General features: G+C 38.7%; 1 protein-coding gene across 2 annotated transcripts in view; it reads left to right on the top strand.

Annotated features, from left to right (window-relative positions):
• The window catches only part of nrg3b (neuregulin 3b), a 263,343-nt gene that overhangs the window by 207,556 nt on the left and 32,953 nt on the right, over window positions 1-22,834 (top strand). For both annotated transcript variants that reach the window (XM_005156254.6, XM_073918545.1), the window contains exon 3: window positions 16,225-16,298. In XM_005156254.6, the coding sequence (XP_005156311.2) occupies window positions 16,225-16,298 (74 nt within the window). The remainder of the gene's footprint in view (window positions 1-16,224; window positions 16,299-22,834) is intronic.

Genomic DNA, 22,834 nt, shown 5'->3' with positions numbered 1-22,834 from the left:
ATACTTTTAAATTATATAAATATTTTTCTAAAAAAAAAACATAATGGTACATGTGAATTATTAATTCGTTATTCTTATGAAAATAGTTGAAAACATAATTGATAATGATGTGGTGTTATACTGTAACTAATCACTTCGTTAATACTTTTTCTTTCACTATACAAAAAACACAGAATTTCATCAACTGTCTGAGTGTTTTTCACAGAAGTCCCTGGATTTTTGAAATTCCGTATTGTTTGTTCTGGATATTAATTCTTATTTGCATTGCTATCTCACTGTTTGTGGAGGTATAATGGGATGGGTGTCTAATGGGATGGGTGTCACAGCACAGTCTGGGAAATACAAGTTGAAACGAGGGAAAGTTATTGAGAGCTACTTCAGAGAAGCTCATTTAAAGTGCACTGACCCGACACATTGTTGAAACTCGATTTGGTTTAATAGAGGAATAGCATGCTTTGAATTAAATGCATCGGCCATTGGACTTGGGGCTAATTAACATAATGTTTTCACTAGAACTTAAAAGGATGGTTTAATTACGTTTTAATGAAACGTAAAGTTGCATGTCTGTCTGATTGCCAATGGCTAGATGCTCTAATCGGTCTATTTCTTGCCCATCAGTGAACAGACCAAAAAAAAATCTTCTTTTGGGGAAGACCTGCTGAGAGGTGCTAAACGCCTCACAGCCGATATTAAACTCTCCGCATGCAATAAGTCTTTAAATTAAATATGTGTACTTGACGGTAAGCCCTTGTGTGTACAATTAATTCTATTACCTGCGTTCAAGACCTAGACCTAAAATTCCGGAGAACCTCATTAATGAGTTTTTTAATAAGGATTAGGATGTCGGGGTTTCACTGCCTTTCAGACAATGCTCACCTACCACACAAACAAATCGTATTATTCCTTCGTTTGTTATTTTCTGTGGAGCAATAGCGGTGTGGAGGAGGCAAAGTGCTCCCTGTGGAGCTGGAATGAGTTTTCTCTGTGAAGGGGCGTTACCTCTCTGCCACAGTCAGCACTGGAAATGTGGAGGTAATGAACGGTGACAATGACACGCCATGTTGCCCAGCCCACAAACCAGATGCTAACAAGAAAAGTGGCCATAGTCTGAGAATGATAGAATGGCTAACAATACTTCCATTAAGTGAAATATTTGGCATCCTGAATTGTGCATTTCAAATTAAAGGCATTGATAGATTACCCAAAAATGAGTACATGACTTCTTCAGTAGAACATTAAAAAATAGTTTTAGCTAAATTGTGGTATTTTGAGTTTCATATAATGCAATTTCAGCACTTTTAGAGTCAAAACATACTGTAAACAAGCAAAACTAAATTAATACTCATAGCTCTTTATATGTCTTATGAAGCAATATGATTAGAAAATCGGTCATGCTTAATCAAAAGTACCATTATTTGCCCGAAAACATATTTCAAGTGGAGTAAAGGAAGTTTTTGTCATAACCATCCATGACAATAACGCAAAATTTCTATTTTAGAAATTATTTCTATTTCTGGTGACATTTCAGGTGAACAAAAGTTAAAAAAAAAAAAAAAAAAAGTAAAAAACTACAATGACAATAATGTTGCGTTTATTGTGAATTCAGTCTAACCTAAAAAATAATGATTCTAGCTGTGATTCTAGATTTAGAAAAATCTAGCTGTGATGATATGTTCATTTTATTATGCACTTTAAACCCTGAATTTTAAGCTAGAAGTGTCCAGCAACTAGTGCCGCAATCCGACCTTGTTCAGCACTAATGCAATTTGTGCATATATTTAAAAACGTAACATTCTGTAGTTCATTTACCCATTTCATGATTTTAATCATCATACAGTAGACATCCTTCAGTTTCTAACCAATGACATGTATTTTAAACAGTCTCCATGGTTGTATTTTGCATCTTCCAGGACACTTTGAATGCTTTCACTGAATGTATGCATTTATAAACAACATCTGTCTGATGCTACTTTTCTATGTATGATTTAATTGATTAGGTATCACGGGATGGATTCTACTTATTCTGATTTTTTAAAGGAAAATAGAACATTAAAATTACAGATACAGAAATAAAAATGAATTCAAATAAATGTACAGGTATATTTTTTAATCTACTTAGCTAATACAATTGCTGAGAAAAAACTTGTAGATTACAGTAATTTCAGCATTTGTAATTTGTTATTCTACACCACTGTGAATGATACAACATACTGTACTAGGGCTTAAAGATGCATCCACATAAAATCGCATTAGCGATTTAGCAAAAGCTGTGATTGTCTTGCACATCATATGAGGAAAGTACAGTGATACAGCAATAAAACTTCAGTAAAAGAGGTCATAGGGCGCACTCTCTCTTGTGAGTCGAACATTACAACTAAGTATGCTCCAAAGTACCCAGGAACTACCAACAGTCTATGTGAAAACAGAAGATTAAACTGTTTTAATTTAAATCAACAGGATTGATAAAAACATAACCATAACAACATATGGTTTATCTAAGTTCTTGTTTTATTTTCCTGATTATAAAATTTGTAATTACACAGCGCCTTAGTTAGAATGCTATTTTGAAATATGCTTTGTGCTTTATTCAGTGTAATAAGACGCATCATTTGACACAGCAACTTATTTTAAACACTCGACTCAACTGAATCGATAAACTAAAGTGGGTAAAAACATCATTATATTTGGTATTTTTGCACAAGCTTTCAGATAGAACATTGACAACATTTACTACAAAAGGTTGTACTGTAGTTCATCGAGAAGCTCTCCGAATAGCTGTCAAAATCTCAGTACGATTATTTATGATTTGACTAACCACATGATGATATCACTTGAGATATTTTGCGTAGTTTGACAGAGAACTGTGACTCTTTGTAGTAAATGCTGCTCTAGATGAACACAGGTGCTGGAGAGCTGATTGCAGAGCCGGATTAAAATAATGCGTACAACAATTGCATGCGATTTATCGTTTAGCCCTACAACATACATGTCCTCCAACTCTGTAGTAAACAAACAGTAGATTTGTCATAATGTGACAGAAGCTCTCATTCCAGACTTCCATTCACAAATCTTCTCCGGTAGCTACATGAATAGTAAATAGCGAATAATTTGCATACTTCAGAATCTCATTGTACTTGTACTTTTGTAACATACTGGGATTTTTCTCCTGTTTATATAAATGTGCAATTTATTTAGACAGAATTTGCACACTTTTTTGCAGTCGGAATAATATTGATGAATTTATACAGCGTTTACATGAATGTTTAATAAAATTATCAGACTTATGATTGCATATGATTAGTATGGTTAACAGACTTATGATCTACATGTCACTAGGTTCCAATCTCATTTAACCTTTTGACATCTAGAATTTTCCAATCTTAGTTTTTAATCCCAATGTTAACATGTCCTCTCTTTTGGTTTAGAAATGGTTTATTCCACCCACATCAATTCATTTTGATTTGTTTTTTCTGATTGCAGTGTCAACATGGAGCATTTTCATTCCAGTTGTGATCAGAATACAATGTGTAATGTAATTGCACCTATTGGTGAGAACTGAATCCACAAGACACCAATGAAATCTTTAAATTATTTATTTTAGATTTACTTGCTAAATGTTAATTATGACTTCAAAAGGTTTGGAATATATCACACAACTCTCTTTGTGGATTTTCATGGTAGTTACAAGTTCTATGACAAAAATGAGTTTAAAAACACTTAGATTGTATAGCCAAGAAAGAAAGTCAGGTTTGAAACAACCTGAGCTTGATTAAATCATGTTCGAATGTTCATTATTGGGTATTTTTTTAAACAACAGTTCCAACATTTCTACTCATTTAACTTATCATTGATTTCTCAAAGAAACAGAAGAAGCATATTTACAAAGCATGGCATGTGATCTTATTCACAGATGGAATGCTTATTATTAGAGCAAATTATGAGGTGTAAGCCAGCAATATGAATATAGCCTCCAGCAGAACATATCCCAAAATGTGAAGATAACAATGTGATGAGAAGCTAAATGTAAACACAAACAAACAGCTTCCTGGCAGGGAGACAAAAGGCTTCGAGACAATTGTGAGAACACACAGCACATTTACAAATGAAAAATGGGTCACTGAGGCAAATTTATGGATGGAAAGCTCATTAGAGCAAAATTGTGCTTGAAAAACTACCTCCCAAAATGCTCCTTTTGCAACCCTATAGATTAATGCTTGTCCTCGGCTGACAGTGATGCATACGTACCGCACATTCTTGTAAACACACCAATATTTTCTTATTTATTCACCGCTGAGTTCCTAGAATAAACATTTATTTGTTCAACTTGCTATTGATTGGATTCTGATTTAATTCTTTCACAAGCGAGCCTAGGCAGAAAATGTACATCCTATGGTCTCAATATGCTTTACGTACAAATTAATATGACCTGTGACGCACCTATTAATTCTAGTATTGTATCACAGGAATTTTACAGTGAAATATGGCTGGCATTCAGACAGGTTATGTGTTTTAGCCACTCTTGAGCTCCTTAAGCCCACTGTTCCTCTTCCCAAAAGCCTGTCATTGATGCATGGTTTTTGGTAGAGATTGGTGACAAGCCGTTCTCTTTAGTTTCGGCTGTAGTTGCAGTTCAGAAAGGTTTAAGATGGCTGCCCTTTGCTTCGAGTCTTTTAAGATGGTGGAGAGTGAGATGAAAAAAAATATTTGACATTTGTTTTGAGAGAGGGCCTTAATCTAACATCAGTAGATCCTGCTAGCATCTTAAATCTGGTAAATGCCCACTTACGTTTTAGTAATTATGTTCTAAGGTCACGATAGAATACAAAACTAGCTGCAACAAAACAATATCTAAAGAGTCTGAATGCAAAAACCTCTACGTTCCATCTGATTTCTTTTCTTCTCAAATGAGCATTTTTCTCTGTGTTTGTTTAGTTTTTTTCTTTAAAAGTGATGAAAAGAACATATTCTTTGCCATATAAAAGGATTTATTGAACCTACACACAAATGCCAGAGAAAAGTGCTCATTTTAAAAGAAAATTTCAGATGGCACTTACAGGTTTTTGCATCTGAACTACACACTACCTGACAAAGGTCTAGTCCTCGATCACAGTTGTAAGAGCAACAAACAATAACTAGACTTCTAGTTGATCATACGGAAATGTAGCAGAAGGTAAATTTTTCAGATGAATCATGTGTTGAACTGCATCCTAATCATCACAAATACTGCAGAAGACCTCTTGGAACCCATATGGACTCAATATTCTCACAGAAATCAGTCAAGTTTGGGGAAAAATCCTAGTTTGGGGTTGCATTCAGTATGGAGGTGTGCGAAAGATCTGCAGAGTGGATGGTAATATCAACAGCCTGAGGTTTCAAGACAGTTTTTGCTGCCCAATACATTAATATAGCATGTAAATTGACTATTAAGGCAAATCCTTTAGCAGGATAGCACTCCTCCTCATACTTCAGCCTCCACATCAAAGTTCCTAAAAGCAAAGTGCAAACTGGTCAAAGTGCTCCAGTATTGACCAGCCCAGTCGCCAGACATAAACATTATTGTGGATGTCTGGGGGAAGATAAAGGAGGAGGCATTGAAGATTAATCCAAAGAATCTTGATGAATTTCTTTGCCATTCCAGATGACTTTATTAATAAGTTTTTCGAGTCATTACAGAGATGTATGGATGCAGTCCTCCAAGCTCATGGGAGTCATACACAATATTAATCATTTTTCCACTGCACCATGACTTAATATTCAATACTGTACATTATTTCTGAGAAGTGTTAAGACTTTTGTGTCAGAAAAGTCAGACCTTACTGCCCTAATTAAATATTTAAAAATTAAGGACTGATCATATTTTATTTTGGTAAAATAAGCGTAATAAAGGCCTTTGCCTTTTATATAAGCCACTTCGGATACCAAATGACCAACTAAAAGTCATATATATATATATATATATATAAACCTGAAGACTAAGTGTAGACTAGGGCTTACTTACTAAAAGCAAACAATTTAATAAATAACACAGTAAAAATAAAAAGATTTAAACATTGTCTTGGTTGCTTTCTCCTATTCTGCAGTGTTTTAGCAAAAGTGTTCATTTATTTTGCTGCTTAAAATGTTTATGCTACTGTTGTAAGAATAACTGTCTTCTTTAGTGGACAAGAGGCAACACACATGAACCAGCAAGAGGTGGAATGAAGTACAATTCTAGATTAAATATTTAAGGATTTTGCACTGAAAACCCTTATCATAAATGACACTGAGTGCTTGTGGTGTGTATTGCTGTATTGTTATAACATGCTGCACAAACTGTAGAAAAGATAAAATAGTAGATGCTGTCAGTATGTCTCACAGACTCATTGGAAACGAACAGTAATCAGACCACAGGTCATCAATGCCTGAATTAGATGAATAAAATACTTGATTGTTTATTTTAAACAAAGAAGGAAAAACACTTGCCTTGATTATTTGCTTCTTTTTTTCCCTCATGCACTAGTCTGCTTTGCTGAATCAGAGTAACTCTCTCACTGATTGCCTGACGTCAACGTCTAAATGGCCATAAACCAGCCAACAGGGTCCAGCTTGTGCCAACAGTGCACACCTCAAACATTGAGCTGACAAAGGACAAGTAATATCCTGACGCTGGCTTGGTGTGTCATGTTTAAAGTTAACATGTCTAGATTAATTTGTGTGGTTGTGGTACCAGCTAGTGAGAACCTGTCCCTCTGAGCACACTCTCATCTGCAATTATTTTAGCTCAGTCATCCTGAATGCCGCTGACAGGATTAACATTGCTCAAGCAAATGTCAGAACTGCAAATGTCGCTCACAAAGGCAACGTTGTCTTTACTTACGCAAAGCAATTTGAAAACAGCAGAAAGCATGTGTTTTTTTTGGGGGGGAATAGAGGGTTGGCAGAGGTCACATAAAAAAAATGAGGCAGTTGGCCGATAAATAGAAGTGTAAAAGTGCCAGGCCAGCGATTGAAAATGTGGGGATTGTTTGATCAGGCAAAGATGCGAGAGCTGATGGCTGCCAAAATCCAGCGCCCAAACCGTTTGTGTTCTGTCACGCAAGAGAAAGCACTGCAGTGCCTGTAAACGGCAGGTTTGTTAACGGCGCCTGAGAAATGCTTCCTGATTGACAGCCTTGCCTCGCTGCTACTTAAAAATGTGAAGTTTTTATTATCATACGCCTTGATGAATTGGCAAATAATCAGCTTATCCTCGATATGTTTGTTGGTCTTCAAGACTTTCATAAAAGCTGCTAATTAATGCGCCAGATGCTTAAAAGTGCTGCTTTGGCCTGTCTAATTGGCTATCAGACTTCCCAGCCAAGCAAAGAGGGAATACCTATAGTATGTTTCCAGAAAAAGAATCTAAACTCAGCTCAGATAGACGGGTTTCCCCTGAGTGATCTTACATCTGCTTGTCTTTCCATGTGTGGGCATTATTAGCCAAGCAGCAGCCACATGAAAGAATGGAAGCATTTCCATGGCGTTAATATTCCTGACCGCACTAACATGCGTCTCGCTCAGCCTCACAACATTTCCAAGCCTTCTGCATATTCTGCAACATCCCAAACTGTGTGGTGTTGAAGTTAAAACCATTTCCCCTGTAACTTTCTGCTACTCCAGGTTAGAGCATGTCACTTTGGTTCAGGCACTAAATCAGTGGTTTGCCTCTCAGAACATCACTCATGGGAATGTGAAGTGCCTTGTGAAGAAGGCAGCTGTCGCTAAATTAATTCAAACTTTCTGAGCATACTTCAGGGAGACACAAAGACCTAAAATGGCAAAGTTCTTGTTGACATACAGTATGTCACGGTCTCAGTGGAATGGGGTAAACTGCATATGTCCCCCCTAAAGAGGATCACTGCATAATCAAACATTGCGTATACAAATGAGAATACAGCATTTACATTTTAACTACCCATAAAATGCTTTTGAAAGAATCCAATGAGCCTTTTACATTTAGCAATATCCATAACATCCCCTCTCCAAGCATGTTTGCGCACAAATAAATTGTCCATCTGATGTGCATGCTGGCTTTTACTGCTGTGGATAGCAAGTTTGGAAAGCCTGTCCTGGCTCATTATGATCAACTGACTTGATTAAACAAATCAAAGTAAAACTGAAATGGCACAATGAATGGTTTTACCATTAACAGTGAAGATTTATTTTTGTTAAAACAATGGCACTTCATTTAACCTCAAATTTGTTCTTGTTGATAAATGACTGAAAACATTGTTCATACCAAATTATACCAAACATCATTTGTTCCAGAAAGAGAATTGTTTTATCTTTGTGCATAAAATTATCTCCATGTATGAGAGTTAATGGATTATAGTATTTTTATGGGTCATTAAAGTCCCAAAGAACCGGAAGCTGTGACTGTTATTTATTTATTTTTTTGTATTGTGATACAGTTCCTATAGAATTGGAGTATTAAATGAGAAAACATAGGTGAGGCTTGTCCTTACTACTGAGAGCTGATTGGATGTAGTAAAGTCTTTATTTCATACAGAAAGATCAGAAAAATAGTTATTACAACCTAACAGACTTCTTTACCTTTCTTCATACCTCGCTTAAAGTATCTAAGAAGATTTGGCGGATCCTTGATCTTTTAATCTTGATAACTGATCTCTGGCTAACAAGTTCACCAACCAGATTAAAATGTCTGGATGAACTGATCCAAGATCGCTGTGTGTTCTGTGTGATCGCTGTGTGATCACTGTAAAGGACAGATCTATCGATCCTCGAAATCATGATCTGCAATGCAATCATTGGCAGACCCCTGCTCACTATTTCCTTTTGTTGTCAAAACTGATAGTTTGAGGGACATGAATAAATATAGAAGTGATGCCTATTTTTTAAGATATACATAATCTAACAAATTAACAAAACAAAAAACAGGAAGTGTTTTCAGATTTTAATTAAAGATTAGAACGGACAACTTTTTTTTCCTTAAAGACATTGAACAGATGAATTGTTCACACCAAAACTAGCAATGTGAGCTAACAAAATCAAATGGTTAGTTTTGATTTCTTGGGGACTTCAAATTAACACGAATAATCTATTTATTTTGAGTTAATGAATGTCAGTTAAAATAACTGACATGAACAAGATTAATAAGATTATTACAATTGAGCCCTGCAGCTTTAACAACCTAAATATGATTAAAGATCTTGTTTTGTGTCATCAATCCAAGAAACAACCCGATTCTATAAATTAGCAGCCACCTGTGAAATCCTGGCCTTGTTAGCACTCTGTGGAGCCTACAAGAGGTTAGCAAAACGTTAGTGTATACTCTATAAAACCTGTAATTTAATTATAAGCTTCCTTAGGGATGTATGGCGTGCCTGAAGATATTGTTTCATCCTTGTGAAATAAGAGAAAAACACTATTGACTTAGGAAAAATTGTAATTCTGCAATTCTAGTTTCAAATAAAACTCCAAGAAATGTCCGTCACACAGATAAGGTGGCTGCTGATAAAGCATTTGTGTTTGTCTTGAAGAAAAAGATAAGAGGTGCATTTAATTAGGACCTCAATATGGTCAATACAGCCTCTGGCACATTTTTTTTCTCTATAAAATCTTGATTAGCATTCTCCGATAACAGCCTTCACTTTAATAACAAGATTGAATTAATAGAAAAATCGCTCTGTTCTCATGAAAAAAAAGTTTATACAAAAGCAAGCTAAGCTGTAATGAGTTGTCAATCAAATGGATTGATTTTCTAGGGAGATGCTCCTACAATCTTTGATTTTGTGCAACGATTTTCCCAGTGCAGGGTATTAATGGACTCAAAGATTCTTAGCAACATTCACCATCTCGTTGGCAACAATGCCCATCTCTCTTATGCGTTTCCGTGGCTGCACCGAATCCAGTGGGCACTAAGCCCACAAATACGCCAAGTTACCATGGTGAACGTTACCACAGAGATGCACGTCTCATTGGCACGTTGATTCCATCAGTGTCCACCTCTATCCTCCCCTGCAGGGGAATAGCAAATTAAATAAAATGGCATGATGAATACATCAAAGCGGCTTGATTAAAAAGGAAGGGATTAACTAGTGTCTATATATAAAGACTGAGAGACTTAGGAACGATGGGAAAGACAATATCGCAATTTAACGGAATTACACTTATTGCCCTGACTGCAGAAGGGCCATGTAAATGATATTAAGGAGGATAAGCTTTTAAACACCTTTGAGACAGACTGCCGCTCTCACCGCTTCATTGGATTATCTCACCATATCTGATGAAAAATGAGATATTCATGCTTTCATTGTGAAGAGACGTGCACTATTGTTTGTGTGTGCATGTGTGCCGTGTGAATAAGAAGCATTTTCACACCAGCACCTAGCTAAACCATCCATCTTCATTGACCTGAAAGCAATCTCAGAATGTGGAAAAAAAGGGATTTATTTCCCATTGACAGCAGTGTGATCTTAGGTCTGACAGGAACAGTTCAGAGTTGTGTGATTCTGGCTTTATTTACCCAACTGTGATCGGCCTTTTATCAGAGCCCAGTGGAATAACACCTGTGTCCATGTCGGAGCTGTGAAACATGTCACATGTGAAGATGGCCATCGGTGTGTCCAACTCTCCTTCCGTGTGCCCTTCAGACAGTTGCCAATCCTCACGCTAGTGCATGGATAGACTCCACACAAGCTGTTTTGTTCCGATGCTGTGCTTCCTCTTATCTCAAACCAGTGCTCTACAATGACAATGTCGTCGTCAGAAGAACTCCCGGTTGAGTATTTGTGCTTCCGCAAGTAAAAGCTTAGGGGGACTTATCTACTCATGCGTGATTACCATTTTAATAGCTTTATTTTCAAGTCAGGCTTTTGTGGTTTTAAAAAGCATGTGAAAGGTAGCGAACTCACTTCTCGTTCAACAAAGCTCAGAGTTAATGTATGGCTCCTGAAAGAAAAAATATTTTTTTCATTGCTGTCCTGCTTGACTTTTTAGTAAAAGCATCTCAAATTTGAGAATTTATTCTGTAAGCACTTATAGTCCTGAATGTAATGTCAATGAAAAAAAAAATGTTTTACACACTGTCTAGTCATTTTTCTTTCTTTCTTTATATAGTGGATGTGTTGCATGCAATAGAAATGTTTGGAACTTATTTTTGTAACAATTCACACACTATTATTACGTACACCTGTCCAACTGCTTGTTAAAGGAAATTTCTAATCAGCCAATGGCAGCATCTCAGTGAATTTAGGCATGTAGACATGGTCAGGACGATCTGCTGCAGTTCAAACCGAGCATCAGAATGGGGAAAGAAAGGTGATTTTAGTGACTTTGAATGTGGCATGGTTATTGGTGCCAGATGGGCTGGTCTGAGTATTTTAGAAACTGCTGATCTACTGGGATTTTCGCGCACATCCATCTCTTGTTCCATTCCATTGAACCATCCCAGTGAGTGGCAGTTCTGTGGGCGCAAATGCCTTGTTGATGCCAAAGGTCAGAGTAGAATGGTCAGACTGGTTCGATTTAATAGAAAGGCAAAAATAACTCAAATAATCGCTCATTACAACCAAGGTATGCAGAAGAGCATTTCTAAATGCACAACATGTCCAACCTTGAGGAAGATGGGCTACAGCAGCAGAAGACCACATTGGGTGCCACTTCTGTCAGCTAAGAACAGGAAACAACAATTCGCACAGGCTCAACAAAATTGGACAATAGAAGATTGGAAAATTGTTGCCTGGCCTGAAGAGTCTCTGTTGTGACAGTTTAATGGTAGGGTCAGAATTTGGCATTAACAACATGAAAGCATGGATCCATCCTGCCTTGTATCAACTGTTCAGGCTGCTGCTGGTGTTGTTATTGTGTTGTTATTGTGTGGGGGATGTTTTCTTGGCACACTTTGAGCCTATTAATATCAATTGAGCATTGTGTCAATGCCCCAGCCTACCTGTGTATTGTTGCTGACCAGGTCCATCCGTTTATTACCACAGTGTACCCATCTTCTGATGGCTACTTCCAGCAGGATAACGTGACAATGAGTTGACAGTCCACAAATGGTCTCCAGAGTCACCAGATCTCAATCCAATAGAGCATCTTTGGGATGTGGTGAAACAGGAAATTCGCATCATGGATGTGCAGCCAACAAATCTGCAGCAACTGCGTGATGCTGTCATGTCAATATGGACCAAAATCTCTGAGGAATATTTCCAGTACCTTGTTGAATCTATGCCACGAAGGATTAAGGCAGTTCTGAGAGCAAAAGAGGATGCAATCTGGTACTAGTAAGGTGTACCTAATAAAGTGGCCGATGAGTGTGTATTGAAAGGCTGTGACTGAGACAGAGGATAAACAATATCATGTGTACATAATGGCTTCTAAAAAGCAGCTAAATTATGTCAACAATGCCTCTTTAAAACAGTTGAAGAAACACCGAATGAAGTTGTAAGGAAGGCAGTTCTTGTTTCCGTGCTGAATTTGATCAGCGAGATCTTGCAAACAAACATCCTGAATAGTGAAGTGGGCATCAGTCAATGTCATTCAACAAATAAAATCATTCTGTTGCGATGCTTACTCTCCCCTCCCTGTCCACAAACCCAGACAGACAAGTATGAATATGTATTGGCCGTGCGATAATAGAGAAGCCAGGATTTTCTTAAACAGCACTTTTTTTGACAAGGATGCTGGGTAAGGAACAACAAAAGCAACAATTTTTTAATAATGTTTTCAATACCAGCCTTATCTCAGCCTTAATATCCATCAATAACAGTAAAGGATGTCTCTGGATCAGATTGGGCCTTATTTGTGGAGGGAAAGTTGTCACAGAATCTTGAGGAGGGGTGACAGTGTCTTTGTGTAAATGTGTGTACAGTATATGTGGGTGTGTGAATGTGGGTAGCACCCACATCCAAGGCACGAGCTCAGTCTGTTATGTGTGAGCTGTTTGACAGGGAGAAAAAGAATACCACCACGCACATCCCACTCGCAGACACGCTTTCCTGCACAAACAAGCTCACCTGCTTATTCCAACTTACATTCACATACCTTGAAAGCTGAAGTGTGTGGTGCTGCAAGAAACACCCAGTACAAAATTAAACTGATTGTTTTCAAACAGGTTTCCCTTTCAACACTCTACAAACTGGTGAGATGAGCAGAGTGCCCCGCCCCTAAATTCAAGCTATTGGCTAAGCCACTGTTGCCATGCGAGGAACGTTGGAATTCTCAAACAAACAGAGCAATGTTTTGATGGGGCCACAGAGATGCGTGTTTACACTTTTTTTCTGGGAAGTTGTCCTGCTAATGGCCTTCTTTTAGTTATCTCTGCATATTAAGCTAGACGGAAGCATTCGAAAACTGATTGTTTCCAAACAAGTTTCCCTTTCAACACTCTATCAACTGGTAAGACGTGCAGAGTGCTCCGCCCCTAAATTCAAGCTAGTGGCTAAGCCAGTGTTGCCTTTCAAGGAAGGTTAGAATTCTCACATGAACAGAGCAATGTTTTGATGGGGCCACAGAGATGCAGTGTATTATTTTTCTGGGAAGTTGTCCTGCTAATGGCCTTCTTTTAGTTATCTCTGCATATTAAGCTAGACGGAAGCATTCAAAAACTGATCGTTTTCAAACAGGTTTCCCTTTCAACAGTCTACCAACTGGTGACATGAGCAGAGTGCCCCGCCCCTAAATTCAAGCTATTGGCTAAGTCACTGTTGCCTTGCGAAGAGACGGTTGGAGTTCTCAAACAAACAGAACAATGTTTTGATGGGGCCACAGAGATGCGGTGTTTACACTTTTTTTCTGGGAAGTTGTCCCGCTAATGGCCTTCTTTTAGTTATCTCTGCATTTTAAGCTAGACTGAAGCATTCGGAAAAAAAATTATAGACTCTAGCTTTAATTAACAAGCTGGGCGGTAGTCAAATGCGAGTCCTGCTCATTGCCTTGGCCTCCTTCGGGGGAAATATATCCTTTCTCTTTTTCCTCTCTAGCTGTAATTTAACCAACGGGGGCACGATCACTGATGCCAAGCAACGTGTCCTTGAATGATAATGAAAAGCCATGAAGCAGATGCAGAAATGCTAGTTTACAATGTTGTTTACTCTGTAGGCACCTCGAATGTCATAACACATGCTCACATATTGAATTTCCTCTCCTCCGATACCAAGTAAACAATGATGCATAAAATCATTTGTTGGTTTGTTTTCTTTTGTAGCATGCTTCTAAAAGCTCTACTGTACCGTCTCCCGGAAAGGGCTGCAAACAAACAAATAGGCTGCTGACAGTCACGGCCGTCACTCTGCCGTCAGTGCGTGAGTCAATGTTAACCAGGCAGTACGTTAAAATGAGACCGCACAATGTTCTCCTCACCTGTTTCCATCACTGTAATTATAGTCTAACCGTGTTTTTCTCTCTTTGCTGTCAGTTTTCAGTCTCTTCCCGGTGTCTTTCAGCAAAACTCAGTCACGCTTCCCGAAGCTAGACAGACAGACATAGAGGATTGAATCTAGGCAGCTGTCACACCGGAGCTGGCGTACACTCTAGATGAAACAACATCAAGATCATTCTGCAAAAGGCTTATTTGATGCTTCTCAGCTTGTGCGTTTGTTGTTTCCTTTTGTGAAGCGTCATTATCATGGTATGCCTCGTCAAAATTACGTTAGCGTATCGCAGGAGAGAGAAGTGATCACAGAAGCAGATCTCAGAATTGAGCAATTTTCTGGCGAGCGTGCCCAATAAATGGCGTGATGCTGCTGGTAAATGGAGATGAGCCTGTTTGCAGCTTCAGAGGTGTGCTGTTTTCGTATTCACACATGGGAAGACAACAGTTGTTGGCTTGAAATGGGAAAAAAAAAAATAAAGGACAAGAGAGATGCTAAGAGATTAGTATATGTCAGAAATGCTTTTGCTGGAGGGCAGCTGGCGTTCTTTGTGGCTCTTCTTCACACAGATTCAGAGCACATTGCTACTTTGGAAAGAAGTCCCCTGTTTCACATAGATCTCGCAGTAAGAGTCTAGTGAAATGCCGCCTTCTTTTCCATACAGTCCCATAGCTCAGCGGGGATGTGACATAAATGTCAAGACTGTGTTATCTGTGCGAGTGCAGGCACCACTGAGCTCTGGACAGACCCGCCTTGTTTTCCCTATATTCCTTCTTCTTCTTCTTTCTTGTCCTATCACCCCTCCCTTCTTTACTTCGTCTTTTTCCTGCATGGGGCTAATTTATAACATTTCTGGCTATGCTCGTTTCAAATGCTGAGTCAATCTCCCTGTGAATATGACAATGATGGATGGACACATGGATGCAGTATTATAAATGGGTTGGCATGACATATCAAGCTGTGACAGCAGTGCCCTGCAGTATGACTGCTTTAATTATTTTTCTGCATCTTGTATAATTAGGTAAACACACTTTTTTATGACTACGTATTAGTTGAAGGATTTGTACTTATAAAAACAAGAATTTGTCACACCTCAGGACAAGTAAAATGCCCATTCCGCTTTACTGAATAGACCTAAATGTTATATTATGTGGCAGGGAAAAAAGTAATGCCGGTATGAAAATAAAAGGTGAATAAATGACTCAGAAGTCTGACATATGCATTTGTGAGCTGTAAATACATTCAAAAATGTTATTGCATATAAAGGGTGCCAGAATATGGCATATAGAAATATACTGTATATTTACCCTTAGCCTTTATTCATAAATATACAGCCATATATAAATATAGTTAATTTTTCTATTTTAATATATCTGAATTTTCAGCAGTCATTATCCCAGTCTTCGTTGTCACATTTTCATAAATTAGTCTAATATGAAGATTTATTGCAACTGGGAAAAAATATATACGTATCTGAATGCTGAAAACATATAAGAGGAAACACTGGCAACTCTGAGGAATTTCAGCAGCACACAGCTCACAGCAAGAAGGTTGATGATATGTATGTGAGGCCCCGTTTAGCCACTGACTAATACATTTGTGAATGAATGAATGAGTGAATGAATGAATGAATGAATGAATGAATGAATGAATGAATGAATGAATGAATGAAATCATGGTTCCGTTTTTCGGATTTAAAGTGTTTCATTTAAAGAACAGTGTTTAAGTATTTAAAATATAATTCTCAGAATAAAATGGAAAAGATAATAAATGAGACTTAAGAAATGATAAGGTGTGTTTTTTTTAGGATTATAACATACATAATTTATATTCCAGTTCTGAAATGCTGAACATTCTTCTTCTTCTTTTGCAGGTGTAAAGAAGGTTACCGTGGACTTCGTTGTGACCAGTTTGTCCCGAAGACTGACTCGATCCTATCTGACCCAAGTATGTACTATCTCTCTGTTTACTTTGAGGAAAAATATGAGAGAATACTTTTATTTTGTGCGCTTAATACCAGGATACGGTGGGAAAAAAACAAATGCGGTTCAGATAAACACAAAGTTATTGAGGAATTTCTATCCCTACTAGCATGCAACCCAAAGCCCTTCGGCAACAAAATGCTTCATGATACAGAAAGCCAAAGATGAGAGAACATAATTTACTTGTTGTTTACTGGTCTTAGTTTTAAAGCCTCTCTAGCAGCAGGTGAGTGTCTTAGCCTCCAGGGCTGAGAGTTCTCCAGCGATTTCTCAGAACTGTGTATTGCTTAAGTAGTTAATTATACCTCTCGCTCTAAGCATAGAAATTGCCATCACCCTACAATGCCACACTCTCAAGAAAAGCAGAAAGCATTTGCATATACTCTTTTTCTCTATGGAAAAGCTGATCTCTAACTCTAGCTTATTGCTTAGCATGACAAATATAGTGTGCAACATGTCCACATCGTCTCCAACACAATGATTCTAACAAGGCTCAGTGTGGCTATAAAATGTTATCAAGTGTCCATTTTTCATGAAGAGTACATTTCCCCTGCCATTAGGGAAGTCCTGAATGAAAGTAATTGCTTTGCTAATTTTAGGTCGATGCTAAAGTCATTAGCCATTTGTGTTCTAGATGAGCTACTATAGGAGAGCATCTCGCAGCTTAAAAAAGGACAGTTGAGTACAAGTAGCCAACGGGAAGTTCACAGAGAAAGCTGTCAAAAAGACATGTTTGCTTTCTCATAGGTTGGTATCGGAGAGATTTGTGAAACCTCACAAAAGCCTCGACTCATAAACCCTTCTTCCTGTGACTCAACTTTCCGAGAGCTATTATATCGACGTGAAAGGAAGTAGAAGCCTTGGAAAGGAGAAAGCAGAGAAAAGAGCTGTCCGGGCACACCGATGAATCTGCAACGAGGCCGTTTCTCAGAATGGCTTGCGTTCCATGAATTGTCTGGCTTTTGGGGAGCGAGTGAGACGGCAACCTAAACTCCCATTTAGTGCACTTTGAGTTGCTGACCCTACTGAGTGGCTGGTAATGGGATCTTTCTGTAGCCTTTCTGCCGGAGCCCACTTTGTGTCCCTGATACTTCTCTTTCATATCTGATTTTTCTCAATGAGAGCATTCATATCCCCGCCATCCATCATGCCCTGAGATGGAGCCCTCATCTCTTGCAGTGCCATCATCTTCGTGGATACACCTACGCAGTCCTGCTGGTATTGCCTCCTCCACCCTCCTGTTGACACTGCTTAGCATTAAAGCAATTTTAGGCCAAATCGGCGAAATGTGGGTGAAGCTTTCAGGATCTGTGGTTCTTGTTTTTGGCAGGCTTTAATCCACCTATCCAGCGTTGATGAGAGATGAAGCAGTTTATCCAGATTATGTGCTTGAATTACAATCCATTTCTGCCACACAACAAACACAACAGGCTTTGAAGCATCTTAGTGCTCAATATCTTACGTCAAATTACTATTTTTTTCATAGCCTATTATGCTTTGGGTGTATCTTTATGCCACCCTGTAGAGGCTAATGTTTGTTTTCCAGCGTTGCTGGTTTGAGCCTGATGTGTGTGTGGCCCAGTGCATCTTTATTCACTTAACCCACCAAATGAGCCACAAATCACCCCTCCGGGTGCGGCTTGGCTTTATCTGCCACCTAGTCTTTTGTCCCCTGAGCTTTTTCACAATCTATCTCTGCTCAACACACTAGCACAAATCATGCGTTGACCGTCGTTTTTGTCTCCATATCGACTGCCACAGAAGAGATGCTCCAAAGAGCCTCACTTCTGTTTGGCCTCCTCCTCCCTCCAGCTACTGGCAGAGGAAAACACTGCAGGTCTGAGTCTGCAGATACCCCGCTGCTCAATATTAGGAATGCTGTTGACTTTCTCCAAATTATTATGCTTGCACTGTGTGAGAGGGGTATTAGAGGAGCACTACAACCAAAATTAAAGCCGTTTTCTAATCATCAAGTCGTTCTAACGCTGAATGACTTTTGTTCATCCACAAAACACGGCAGGAGACCATTTGTTTCTGCTCTTTTGGAGACGGGTGTTTTTAAGTTTAAAAAATTATGCATAAATGCAGACATGGATTGTGCACTATTTTTAAAGAACTTTTAAAAGACAGTTGCTTTTGGAAAAATAGGGCTAGGGTTCATGAACGAAGTAGCGTTGTCTAGCTTATGAACAAATCAATTGGATCCTTTGAATTGAATCTTAAGAAGTATGTTTGTTTAGTTTCACTAAATGTATCTAATTGATTTGTTTGTCAATTTTACTTACTCGGTTCTCAAATTGTGAATTGATTTTGCAGCAGTTTAAAGCTCACTGGGTGGGAATATTTTAAAAAGCTGGGTTTTCTTTTGCAAATAGCTTGAATTGATTTAATGGACCACTTTTTGATACTTTTAGTGGGGCCTTTTGATTTTTATGATGTGAGCTGAAAAGTGGGTATGTCATGGAAATTGGTAAACTTTAGATAAATAGATTAATATATCCATCCTAATTACAATATACACTAACTGGCCATTTTAACAGGTACACCTCACTAGTACAGAGTTGGACCCCCTTTTGACTTCATAACTGCCTTAATCCTTCATGGCATAGATTCAACAAGGTACTGGAAATTTTCCTCAGAGATTTTGGTCCAGACTGACATGATAGCATCACACAGTTGCTGCAGATTTGTCGGCCGCACATCCATGATGTGAATCTCTCGTTCCACTACATCCCAAAGGTGCTTTATTGAATAGATATCTGGTGACTTTGGAGGCCATTTGAGTACAGTGAACTTGTCATGTTCAAGAAACCAGTCTGAGATGATTCGTGCTTTATGACATGGTGTGTTATCCTGCTGGAAGTAGATGGGTACACTGTGGTCATAAAGGGATGGACATGGTCAGCAACAACATACAGGTAGACTGAGGCATTGAAATTATACTCGATTGGTACTAACAGGGCCAACATGTACTAAGGGTGCTTTCACACCTGTGAATCGATTCAGTTGTTCCGAAACAGAGATTACAAATGTTACATAAGTGTTGCTCTTTGCTCTTGGAGCGGTTCACTTTCACACTGCAAAGTTTCTAATTGGACCAAAAGAGCTAAAACAAGTCTTGTGTGAGTAAACTCTCCTCACATTGGTCAGAGAGTCAGGGTTTATTTTGCTAAGTCCCGCTCAGCTGTCAGGAGAGTTGGTGGTTTGGTGGTGTTTGACAAAGTGCACGCAATGTGTCTGAGGAGAGATGCAGTGGAGAGGGGTGAGAAGGGTGCGTGACGTAGACTATTTGAGGACCGGGAGGGAGACGTGAGATTAAGTATCGCTTTCACACTGCAATCGATCCGCTCCAGAGTTCGTTTCAACCGAGCTAAGACCACCTCATTCAAGCGATCTCGGAGCGATTGGTGGTTTCACATATGCCAAACAAACCGTACTAACTGGGCAAACGAGACAGGTTCAAAAACAAAAGTGTAGGTGTGAAAGCACCCTAAGAAAATATCCCCCACACCATTACACCACCCCCACCAGCCTGAACCATTGATACAAGGCAGGATGGATCCATGCTTTCATGTTGTTGATGCTAAATTCTGACCCTACCATCCGAAATCAGGACTCATCAGACCAGGCAACGTTTTTTCAATCTTCTACTGTACAATTTTGGTGGGCCTGTTCGAACTGTAGCCTTGGTTTCCAGTTCTTAGCTGAAAGGAGTGGCACCTGGTTTTGTCTTTTGTTGCTGTAGTCCATTTGCCTGCGGCCATGTGATTGGCTGATTAGAAATTTGCATTAACAAGCAGTTGGACAAGTGCACCTTTTAAGTAAACTACAAAGTAGATGGTGAGTGTAAATTATTGGAGGTGAATATTATACCGCAAAAAGAATATTTAAACATGAAGTCTGCATATTCTGTGTGAATTAATGGTGCAGTTCAGTTTGCTACACAAATACAATGTCTGCCTTTTCACTATATGAAGTGGACATGAACACATGACTTACTGTAAATGTCCAGAGATGGCCTGATAATAACTTCATAAAGTTGGCCAGTTATTTGACAAAAAATATGGCCGTATATACACTGAAAATCAGCACATCAAATATAAGTTTTGTTAAACTGAATATTATAAAAGAAGTGTAACTAATGGAAAAACTAATGAAGTCGGGAGAAAAAATAAAAAATTAACGAAGTTTTTTTAAAGCTTTAGCCCCTTTCCTTACAGTTGCACAAATGATTGATGAGCTAAGTCCTCTGAAGCTCTTTTTGGTGAGTAAATGATGACTGAATATCCATTTTTTTTGTGAACGATGCCTTTAGTTTGGTTAGTGGAGCTGTTTTCAGAGCGGTGGATAAACCGGGGGTTCAGCCGGTGACTCAAGGGAGACGGATTTCACGACTGGCTTGCTCAGGGGACAGCGGCCTCTCATTTAGGTATTTATCTCTCGAGCATTAGACTATGTAAGTAAGCCGCACAAAGAAGCTTTCGCCTATTGCTCCAACTAACTGAAGGATTAGGATTTGATTCATTTTTGTAGTTCTTCCCCTCAGTTTCTGAGCGACCGACGTTGATTCAGTGCGCTAGGTACAATTCCTCTTCGATGGGCGTAAATGTCTCCCAGGGGTGACAGGACAGCGGATGGGAGTCTGTGGTTTATGGGAGCCGTACATCAGGACCTTGCTGCCAGGACTCGAGGAATGCATGCATATCCGTGCTTAATGACTTTGTGTGTGTGGCTCATGACAGCACAGCGATTATGACTGGATGAATGTGGATGTTTTTGTGGGCAATCAGAAGCAGCCGCAGAGTGAATGGGCCAAGCAGTGCTGGCAGTAGGGGAGCGACAGAACCGCTGGATCATCGCCTGGGCCTTTTGTTTCACAGAGCTGTGTTGTGTTTTAAAAAATCTCACCCAATCCCACAACACACTGCGAATTCAATAGGCCCAGAGGAGAGATACTGTGCAAAAAAATCTTAGGTAGGAGTATTACCAACAATTCTGCTTACATTAGCATTTAAAACAACCTTTAAGCGATTCCACATTCTTCATTGTGCCCGCGCTATGGTGCCATTGCCAGTAAGCAAGGGATCTGTCCTTATTCACCATGAATATTAATGTAACACTTTACTTGAAGGGGTGTTCATTACACCTTTATAATTATAGCAATATAAATGTGTCATTAGCTCAGTTATGTCATTTTAAATGCAAAATGTAATTGTTTGTGATGTCTTTATTATGACAACTTGAAATTACCTACACAAAAAAAATTGTCATAAATCCGTCATAAGTGTGATTGTCAAGAGGCCATTATAATTGTCAAGAATATTTTACTGATTTTTCAGTAGAATTTCTCATTAAATGTGTTAATTCTCAGTCATAGATATTTACACTAGATGTCTACAGTGTTTTTGTCAATTAGAAGGAAAGCATCAATAGAGCCACCATTTTAGTACAGGGTAGCGCTCCTTTGAAACGAATGTGAGACCAAGTTGCAGTGACTCGTTTAGCACAAAAGGTCACAACATACAAATGTGTAAAAAAAATATAAAAAAAAACACAAAAAAAACGGAATCTCACCTATGAAATATTCTGCCTTTGTGCTTTGTTTTCTTTCTTTGCTCATTACTACACCCATACACAGCGCAGAAGTCCAGCAACTTCAGTAGACTGTCTTGACTAGCGTGGTTGAATGACAGTTGCCCTGGGAGCTCTGTACAAATGGGGCGACGCTCTAGCTCAAGGTCCATATGTGATATCCAGTGTATATAGGGGATACTCAGTCTGCTAATGTTTTAACAGTGTCTTTAATTTAATTAAATTACTAATTAAATTTCTACCAATGTAGCTGAGGTCAAGAAATATTCTAAAACTGCCTTAATGGTTTATGGCATAGACTTAACAAGGTACTAGAAATATTCCTCAGTGCTTTTGGTTCATATTGACATGATAGCATCATGCAGTTGCTGCAAATTTGTCGGTTGAACATGCATAATGCGAAATCTCCCGTTCCACCACATCCCAATTATCCCCCACACCAATACTGACAGGAGTGTGGCAGAGGTGTGGTCTTCTGCTGGTGTATGTCATCTGCCTCAAGGTTTGATGTATTGTGCATTCAGAAATGCTCTTCTGCATACTTTGGTTGTAAAAGGGGTTATTTGATTTACTGTTGCCTTTTTATCATCTTGAACTCAGTCTGTTCTCCTCTGACCTCTGGCATCAAGAATATTTTCTTTTGCTGGACCATTCTCTGTAAACTCTAGAGATTGTCGTGTGTTAAAATCCCAGTAAATCAGCAGTTTCTGAAATATTCAGACTAGCCCGCCTGACACCACCAACCATGCCGCTGCCATGTGATTGGCCGATTAGAAATTTGCGTTAACGAGCAGTTAGACAGGTATTATTATATTATACTTAATAAAGTGGCAAGTGAATGCATGTCACCTTTGCATTTAAAATGACAATTGGATGAATGAGACTTAATGGAAGCATACATAAAATCTT

The sequence above is a fragment of the Danio rerio genome, chromosome 12 (genome assembly GCF_049306965.1).
Source record: "Danio rerio strain Tuebingen ecotype United States chromosome 12, GRCz12tu, whole genome shotgun sequence".
Classification (NCBI taxonomy): Eukaryota; Metazoa; Chordata; class Actinopteri; order Cypriniformes; family Danionidae; genus Danio; species Danio rerio.
Note: the sequence above shows the minus strand (reverse complement) of the source record. Positions and strands in the feature narration are given on the sequence as shown.